This window comes from Phocoena sinus, chromosome 9 (assembly GCF_008692025.1).
Source record: "Phocoena sinus isolate mPhoSin1 chromosome 9, mPhoSin1.pri, whole genome shotgun sequence".
NCBI classification, from domain to species: domain Eukaryota; kingdom Metazoa; phylum Chordata; class Mammalia; order Artiodactyla; family Phocoenidae; genus Phocoena; species Phocoena sinus.
The window spans coordinates 33,122,882-33,133,245 of NC_045771.1; the positions used below are offsets into that span (position 1 = coordinate 33,122,882).

Below are 10,364 nucleotides of genomic sequence, written 5' to 3' on the forward strand. Positions count from 1 at the left end.
TTTCCCAAATCTGGATGCCTGGTTGATTTGCTGGGGAAGCTTTTGAAAAAATACAGATTCCCATGTTCCATTCCAGACCTACTGAATCAATCTCCAGAGGACTGACACCTAGAAATCTATATTTTTGAAAATCTCCCCACCTGATTCTGATAGGCTGCCAGATATTGTACCCACTGCCCCGTAAGGGACTGTATATGCAAAATTTGAGGCATTTGGTCCTCTGAAGAAAAGAATCATAGGTCTCACCTGACTCTCAAGGAATGTGATCCCAAAAAGGGTCACTGTCTTAGAGACCAGCAGTAAAGTTAAAAAGAGCTATTATGAATTTTTCTACTTCAACTACAAGAATTATTTGACATTGTTTCCCATAACTCTCTAAAAATTGCCTATGCCTTTTTGAGAGTTAAAAGTAAAATAAAAATAGAAAAAATACTTTTTAAAACTCGATCATTATTTAAATAGTTTATGATCAAGTGATCATTAATTGCATGTCTGTGTTATAGACTAATTTATTTTAATCTGAGTATACATAAAAGACGTAATTTGTTTTGATGTTTTCCTTAAGAATTTTTTTCCTTTATAATTATCATTTTGAATAGTAATTAAAAACAGGGCCCATATCACTTAATCTACAACTAGGTCATCCACTGAATTCAACAACTATTTCTTTAAATATGTTTTTACCATTTATTTAAAATATTAAGAAATCTAAGAATCCAAAGTAGGCATTATTATTAACTGAGAAAGTTATACAAACTATTATTTATATTTTTAATTTTTTTCTGTCCTCTGAATCATTCACCTCAGCCCACAAACACTCCTAAAGTTTTTCTATCAAAAAAAAAAAGTATCCCTAAAATGAAACAGTAGGAAAAAATGAAGTAGTATCTACTCTTTCTCTTCGGTTTCATTACTGAATTTTTTTCAAGAATGATTTATACCTTAATAGGGAAAGGAGATTAAGATGTACAAACTTCCAGCTGTAAAATAAATGAGTCACAGGGATATAATGTGTAGCATAGGGAATATAGTCAATAATATTGTAACAACTTTGCGTGGTGACCAATGGTAACTAGACTTATCGTGGTGACCATTTTGTAATGTATAAAAAATATCAAATTACTTCATGGTACACCGAAAAAGTACACCCAAAACTAATACAATACTGTAAATTATACTTCAATTTTAAAAAGCTTAAAAAATTAATTAAAAGACTAATATAGGGGAAAAAAGTAATTTATACTTACTGTCTCCACTTCTTATCCTTTAGTCAACATTTATTGAGCACCTAATACAGTGAAACTCAATCCTGGTGGCACATTCAAACCATCTGGGAAGCTTTTTTTGAAAAAAGTACAGACGCTCCAGGCCTCACCCATGAGTGAAGCCTGTGCATCCATGTTTGTTTATAAACTCTCCAGTTGACTCTTATGTGCAGCCAGAGTTGAAGTCACTGATGTAATAATATATGCCACACATTCTACTGCAATTACAAAGATGTGTAAGACACAGGGCCTGTCCCTGAAAAACGCAGGAAATAAGAACATCAGGAAACCTATTAAAATGGGTAAATGTTATAACAAAAGTATGTACAAATTGCTAAGGGAACAGAGATAGGCAAGAATACAAAAGAAGGTGAGGGAGGTCTTTGAGTATGGTTACTGAACTACAACGCACACAAGACTGAAAGGCCATTAAACTGCTCTCTTAAAGGCCAGCAACGATCTCTAGTCTACCACTTAAAATAGTTGGCCTCATCTACACCAGTCTTACCATATGCAAGATACAGATAATAGCAAGGTTGCTCTGACAATTGAGAAATTAATTAATACAGTAGATATTGGCATATAGGAGATATAATTTGTTTCTCATCCCTTTCTCTTAAAGCCAAAGGCTCTTCTCAATTCTATATTCCTTTTTAATCTCTCTGCAATACTTCACTGCTCCTTCTGCAAATTCTCTTCAAGTTCTGTGAGATAAGCACCTACTCTGTGCTAGGTATACACTTCTACTTCAAAGGTCACTCCTCACCTTCTAGTTTCTCTCCTTCTCTTATGCCTTAAATGAAAGTATCCAAAAGTATATGCTCTCTGCCCTCTCCTCTCCTATGTCTGAACTTGTTCTCCTAAAAGCTATTCCAATCTCGTGGCTTTAACCCACAGAGAGGATTTCCAAATCTATATAATCTCTGGGCCTGATCTCTTTCCAAGCTCCATTTCTACATCTCCCTATCTGCTACGCATGTTAACATAGACATTCTGCTAGCAACTCAAACTTAGTAGAACCCAAACAAAATTCACCAATATTCCCCCGAGCTGTGCATCTTCTCTCCTGTGTTCTTTAGCTGTTAGTGGTGGTTCCACTTCCCAGTCAACCAGATTTTAATGTTCAGTTACCTCTGATTCTTCCCTTTCTCTACATTCACTCACCATGTCTTGTTGATTCCAACTCTGAAACGTCAGCAATCATATTTTTCCTCCGTGTCTTGTGAAACTACTTTAAATCTGGTCCTAACACTTAGTTTCCCAACTGGTCTCACTAGCTCCAGTCTGTCTAGACCCGTGGTTCTCAACCAGGGGCGATTTTGTACTACAGGAGACATTTGTGACTGTCGTGACTGTGGTGCTACTGGCATCATGTGGGCCAAGGATGCCCAAACATCCTAAAATGCACGGGACACCCCTACAACAAAGAGTTATCTGGCCCAAATGTCAATAGTGCTGAGGCTGAGAAAATCTGTGCTGTTTAACAGCACAATTCATCTTTGCATCTCTTACTTGCAAAGTACTTGAGATATAACTCATATTTCCTGCTCATTCCCACTTTTGTTTTTTCTTCCTGTGCTGTGCTCTCTGACATGAGGTTGTACCTCAACTGATACCTACCATCCTCCTAGGCAGAAGTAACTTTTCCATCTTCTGAATGTCCATGAACTTATTGCTTTTTGACCCTGTATAATATATGTTATATATGTCTGATTCATCCTTGAATCTGTAGTCTTGCACTATGTCTACCAACCAGGTAATCAAATCACCAATCTTCAGTGAGTCTAAAACTTAATCTACAGAATCATTACTGCTATTCACAAATACTGCATTTCTCCTCTTCTTCCCTGCCCCCTCTGAAAAGAGGTTTATAGATATAACTTGCTTAAGCTAATTGAAATCTGAGCAGAAGTGCAGTGAGTGTCTTAGAGTGTGTGGGGGTAGGGGGGAGCTTTAAAACCCAGTATGGTATTCATTGCATTTCTTTCCCACTGCTGTGGGGACAGTGATAAAGAGCCTAAGACTTTTTTTGGGGGGTGGGGGGAGGAGAGGTAGATTTCACATGCTACATTTTGTAAATTTAAGGTGTACAGCCTGTTACTTTCATACATTTATATAATGTAGTATGATTGCGACTAAAGCTATATTTATCACATCACTGTAGTACAATGGTACTGTCCATATTCATTATACTGTGCATCAGATCGCTATGGTTTATTTACTACTCATTACAAGTCTGTACCCTTAAACACCATTAATCTTATCCCTCCCACCCTCCATTCTCTGGTAACCACCATTTTATTGTTTTTTTAAACAGGTTTGACTTTTTTAGATTCCACATATAAGTGATATTGTACAGTACTTGTCTTTCTCTAACTTATCTCACTTAGCACAAGGTGCTCAAGGCCCATGTTGTTGCAAATGGTAGGATATCCTCCTTTCTCGTGGCTCAGTAATATTCCATTGTGCATATGTATCATATCAAAAAGCCTACGTTTAGACTGAAATCCTCCAAGAGCCTACAGCTATGTGACTTTGCGGAGCAGGGCCCTTCTGCTGCTGACCCACACTAGACACACACAGAACGAGTGAGGAGATGCCACGAAAAGCTCCCACCACCAACGCCCTCACGTTGAGATTTTAGTTTGTTTGTTATTGCATTATATCCTTGCTTACCCTGATTCACAATCAATGAAAGATGCATAATTTCATGGGTCACTAAAAAAAGGAAAAATGCTACCTGTATCACAAGCCATGATTAGTACAATGCAGCCTGATTTCAGAGATCTTAAAATATGGAAAATGATGAGTAGTGAAATCAATGAAATATGGTATATTTGGTAAATGAATAAATGTGGGGGTAGTTTTCAAAAATTAATTCTATTCATTTTCAGTAGAAACATTATGAACTAAAATGTGCAAGAGAAGCTCTCAGCCATAGGGTTCACAGTAGAGCACGTAAATAAACGTCTTAAGAGAAAGAATATGAAGACTGTAGTTCTACCCTCCAGAATAAAATTTATGAAATTCTCCTTTTTGACAACTATAAGTGGTTCCGTGGAACCCCTATTTTCTTTGATATGCATCCATCTCTTGCAATAAATTACTGCTTCAGGCAATTAAGCTTTTAGGTCAGGACCACAGGTCAAGTTTTCCCATCATGCTTTTCAACCTTAAAAACTACTTTGTACTAAGCGTGTTTATTGGGGTGGCCAAAAAGTTCGTTCGGATTTTTCTGTAATATATACCATGTTCTTCTATGTATATAACCACCTTTATTTTATGTAGAAATGACTCCCCAATGCACTGAGAACGTACTACAAATTTGCTTTAGTGTGCAAAGTCTAAAAAACTCCACTAATGCTGCAGCAGCTATCAAGTTTCTGCTTGCTGTAGGAATTTTTACATTTTATTGGTGCAATGACAGAATTCATTCACCTACAGAATGAAATTAGGAATGAATAATTTCTACATTAATCGCTTACTGGTTGAGTTGACTTTTTAGTTAATAAGAACACTACTGATTTTACATTAATTATGATGGAATATAATGGCAGCTTACATTGCTTTTATCAATACATACAAACAAAACTTCTGAAGCCACATTATGATTGTGGGGGGGGGAGAAGTATACAAACTGCTTATAAAAATTTAGCATGTGTAAGTGATTTGAACCATAGCCAGTATCACCACCTGCACCTCAAGGAGCACCAGGAATTTCATTTAACTACCTAAATCTTTAAAATCTATAACACTATTTAGAAGTGAAAAAATGTAGGCATACTAGATTTTCCCTCCAAAACTTACCTTTATATGCTACTTCTTTTCATAAAACTGTTATTTTTTTCTTAATTTTGTAAATTCATTACTCCTTTGTTCATTCACTCACTGAACCATTGTACTCATCCCATACATTGCACTGACAGATGCTAAAGATGACATTTCTGCACTAACGAATTCAACAGAATACAGGAAAAAAGACAGGTAAACAGATAACTACTATGCAAAACTGTATTCAATATTAATGTGTTTCAGCGTTCAGGAGAGAGAGAAAACAGTTGTTCAGGAGAGAGAGAAAACTAGCCATGTGATCTGAGCTAAATCTTGAAGGAAGAGTAATTTTTCATCTTTCAAAAAAGGGGACAGATCGGGGAGCAGTACCAATGCTCAAAGCAGGTAAGTCATGAGCAGAGAAAAATAACTAAAATTTATTGTGTTTACTACATGCCAGGCAACATGTGCACTTATAGAAGTTTAATGGGGAATATAATTTCTGTTATATCCCCACATTTTAGAGGAAACTGAGGCTGCTGAGAGATTAAATAATTTACTCCATGTGCTAGGCATGGACTAGCATGCAGGTCTCTTTGAATTCACAGCATGATTAAATAACAGTATATATTGGAAATGTCAGAACTATTCAGGTTAGAATGGAATACAAGGACATGAACACCATTTTCAAGAGTTGGGCTTCCCTGTAAAGGCAATGGAGAATGCAGCAACTAAAGTTTGGAGTAGAAAAATGATAGGAAGATGAGGGATTTGTCTAGAAAGTTTATAATAAAAAGTCCAGCAGTGGCAAATAAACAGATATGAGACATTCTTCTAACCTTACTTTTCCTCCCTTAGCTTTGTTTCTTCCTCAACTGTGTAGTCACAGAACAGGTACAATCAATCTGCATTCTGTTCATACAGTACAAGTTTGTTACTAAACAACAGTAGTTCATAACATAAATTGTTAATGGTCTGGTCAATGGAGAGGTTATAAATCAAATATTAATATAAATGAACTTTTCAAGCAAGAAATAATTTCTGTAAGACATATTCTGTTGGAAGTGACAAGGTTTTGGAAACTAAATGTAAGGTACAGAGAGCACAAGGAGGAAAAGTTAAAGCTGAAGTTAAAAACCTGGATGACTTGAATAATGGGAACAGAGTCATAAAGAGAAATATGAGCAGAAAGAGATGGGTATCTGCCCTGCTTTGTGTAGGGACAGAGAGGAGGGGAGTTTATGAATTTACTTTCAGTCAGGTTCCATCTGAGCATATCTCCTTAACTGTCTTCTGTGGAAGAGGACCAGCAGATAAAAATGTGTGACCAGTGCTAAGGGGAGAAGCAGGGCTGAGCTAGGTACTTGAGACATCTGCAAAGATACAAAAGCTGAAGCTACGCGAGCGGATCACTCTACTCACTGGGGGAAGGTAGAAGAGGTTGGTGGGGGGGGGGGGCGGGGGTAGGGTGTCTTCCAAAGCTTCAAGTGACTTCCAGGATTTCTCACTTAGAGAGCAGTTTGGGAATAGTTCTTATCTGAGCCTTATACCACAATTTCATATAATTTCAATCACAAAAAATGCTTTACTGTACAGTGCAGCTGACCCAGGAAGGGAAAACATGAACTGTTCTAACCTAGAGTTTCTCTAACTATGTAAAAAGGTCTGTAGGACACACCACGACAAATGAATAACTAAACAACTTCATTGTGCTTCTTCAGATAATTTTATTTCCTACTAACCCAGTGGCCAAAAGTGAAAGGTTATTACTTCATACCGGTATCCTCAAAAAGCAACTGTATATAACTGAAAAAGCAAAGATATTATTCTAGATAATTTCTAAAATGCTTCCTACCACAGGACATATATGAAACTACACCAACAGCATAAACTTTTAAATGTGTCAAACAATAATAAACTTTGTTCTAAAACCATCAAACACAAATTAAATTTAAAACCCAACACTATTTAGTGTTTGGCACTTACAACTTCTATTAAAAACAAAGAGAACTACTGTTTCTCCCTTTTCCAAATTAAGCTGTCAAATTTAACACAAAGAGATAAATCCAGAAAAGGATTCTATCATCAATTGTTAAGAAGTGTAATGTCACAAGAGCATCAACTTTGGATTCAGACAAACTCAGGCTTAAATACCGCCTTTGCACTTCCTACTTAGGTGTCCTTCTGTGAATTACTTAAAGCTTTTAAAAATTTATTTTACTTATTTGTGCAATGGTAATAATCAAACCTAGCTCAAACTTACAACAAAATAACAAATGTATTTGTCTAACTGAACCAGGCATATACAAAGTATGGTACTACCAAGTCTTAACAGCTTCCCTTCCTTACTTCCACAGTCAGTAATGGAAATTCCAAGAGCTTTAAATTAAAAACTTATTTTTGAAAATTACAAACAAGGTGGCAGAAAAAGTAAAATGATTTAAATATTAGTTTAAAAAAATAACACCTTTTAGGGACTTCCCTGGTGGCTCAGTGGTTGAGAGTCCGCCTGCCAATGCAGGGAACACGGGTTCGATCCTTGGTCCGGGAGGATCCCACATGCTGCGGAGCAACTGAGCCTGTGTGCCACAGGTACTGAGCCTGCACTCTAGAGCCCGCAAGCCACAACTACTGAGCCCGTGCACCACAACTACTGAAGCCCATGCGCCTGGAGCCCGTGCTCTGCAACGGGAGACGCCACCTCAGTGAGAAGCCTGTGCACCGCAATGAAGAGTGGCCCCTGCTCACTGCAACTAGAGAAAGCCTGTGTGCAGCGGCGAGGACCCAACACAGCCAAAAATAAAAAAAAAAAAAAAAAAAAAAAAAAATAACACCTTTAAATCCTATTTCTGATTCTATATGCAAGGTCTTCCTCCCAAGAGATTAAAAAGAACATTTAAATAAAGTGACAAGACTGTTAGAATTTCACTTTACCAGTTACTTCAATTTAACCTCACAGTTTGGTTAATATTTTTCTTAAATTACTAAAAGATGTGATCAGAAATTTATATGCAAAATATCCACAGAATAGTCTTAAAAACTCGAAATAAAAACAAACCCACAAAATTCCTTCAAATTGGAGTTTTCATTCATTTACTGTTAAAACATGGTGTTGGAGGAGCATAGAGAAGAAAACCCCTTCCCACCCAGCCCCACACCTTTATGGAGCTCAGTGCCCTGAGAGTGCCGGATGACAAGAAATCCTGTCGTAATCATTTTGAAAAAACTTTGCTATTTTAGGTCTTTACAACACATGGCAGGCCTATATTAACTCCCACACTGAGTACTCTCTCCTCAGCTAGATTTCTAGCTACTTGAGCTACTAATCACCACTTACCAACAGCAGAATAAAAAACATGACAATCCCTTTAAAAAAACTTTTAGTACTACTTAATTTTAAATGTGTGTGAGCACCTGCATACATTTTCAGTTACCCATTTATGGGTTATTTACCAATATTACATGTGTGAATACTGCACAGCAACTTTTGTGTATACAGGGATCTATCTGCCTACCAGGACTGTGGATTATGGAGAATCTTCCTGCTCTACCCATTTTGTTGTTTTATTATCACTTTCACCAAAGAGCACAGAGGTAAAAAAGATTTCTGGAACTGAAGATAAGGCTGACTGCTGCACGTTCACATCGGGAAGAAGACAGAACATGACATTTCAGTACAAGAACACAGGATATAAAAACACTTGGAGCAGAGCGTTCCAACCGAAAATATCCGTAGGCTTACATGAGGATTTCTTAAACACCAGTTATGTGTTTGTGTTTCATACATGGCTGTACTGCTTTGGAACTTAAAAATGAGCCCTGTTAAATTAAGAGTGGAGTCTTCGAAAACTTTAACTATCTTATTCATTGTTATGTCAGTTACTTCTGAGTTTGAGAAACATCAAGGACCTGTGCAGGAAATACTTAAAATTAGGAGGGTACCCCTGTGTCCCAAAACACACTCTGCAGAATGGGGCCTCACAGAGGCCAAAGGAAACCGCGAATAAGAGAGATCCAGTTCAATGATCAGATTTCTTACTTCAAATGCCTGAGAACTTAAGTCGTTCATCTGGTTCTAATGCTGTCACAGCATCTAAGATACAGTAAAAGGAGTTCCACAATCTCCCCTCTTCGGAAGAAGTCCTATCAGGACCACGGGGCGCTACCAAGTCGGCCCCCAGGGCGGCTACTGCCAACAAAAGAGTAGCAAACAACCGTGGGGAGGGGGGTGTCTTTTTATGAGCAACTTCGTTGCCTACAGCTAAAACCGAAAAAGAAAAAAAAAAAAAGAGAGAGAGAAAGAGACTTCCACGGCTAAAGGAAAAAAAACGTAGGACCCAGGAAAGAAAGCAGTTTGCTTGTGGGAGGATAGACTAGAAGAGAGAAGTCAAGGTCTGCTTCCTAAGCAATTCTTCCCCCTTAGCCCTCACCCCGGCCACCCTCTCCGGCCAGGCCATCGGGCTGAGTACTGTCCTTGGGCCGCTCCCAGGCCGGGACCCAGACCCCTCTGCAGTCCCCGACCCTGACGCAGGGCCCCATGGCCCATGCGCGGGGAGAGGGTCCCCAGCGGCCGCCGCCCTCTGCGCCCCCGGCCCCCGCCCGCCGCCGCCGCCGCCCAGCTCCCGCTACCTATTTTCGGAGCACACACCCTACAAGGAGCGGAGCGAGCAGGCCTGGCGGAGACCGGCCCCCGCGCGGGGCCTCGGGTGACTGACAGGGGCAGGCACTCGGGCGCAGCAAGGAGAGGGGAAGGAAGGGCAGCCGGGGCCACCGACCAATGCCCTTCCCCGGCGGCCAGACTCCGGGCTGATATGGCGGGGCTCTACCGGCTTCCCGGACCGATGGGCTCTGCCGCCCCCGCGGCCCTTACCTTCTCCTCATCAGACAACTGCTCCTCCAGATCCGCCATTTTCCTTCTGGCGACAAACCGCGGCGGCGGCGGCAGCAGCGGCCACCTGACTTCCCCCTTTCGTTGCGGTCCTCCGCGCCGCGCGACCCTGACAAGGGAGGGGCCCACAGCCCCGGCCGCCGCGCACGCGCCCCGGGAGCTCCGCCTTCCTCCGCCCGCCTCACGGGGCCAGAGCACGGCTGTGCGCGTGCGCGGGTGCCTTGGAGGCCCAGGAACCGGGAGGAGTTGCTTACTTCCGCCTGAGGCAGGCTTGTCAGTATCCTGGGGTCGAGGATTCTTTCCCTACCAGTGACCGTATGGACCCAGTCTGCGATGAGTACATGCTGAGCCCTTGATTATACTCCCATCAAATCCTGAACTCCGCCAGCTAAAATGTGAGAAAGTGCACAAATAGCTTTTAAACATTCTGGTTTTAAAAA

General features: G+C 40.1%; 1 protein-coding gene across 1 annotated transcript in view; it reads right to left on the bottom strand.

The window, feature by feature from the left end:
- The window catches only part of CAPZA2 (capping actin protein of muscle Z-line subunit alpha 2), a 58,153-nt gene extending 48,005 nt beyond the window's left edge, over positions 1-10,148 (bottom strand). The window contains exon 1 of the mRNA XM_032643130.1: positions 9,907-10,148. Within this exon, the coding sequence (XP_032499021.1) occupies positions 9,907-9,945 (39 nt within the window). The 5' untranslated portion in view covers positions 9,946-10,148. The remainder of the gene's footprint in view (positions 1-9,906) is intronic.
- Positions 10,149-10,364: the final 216 nt, after the last annotated feature.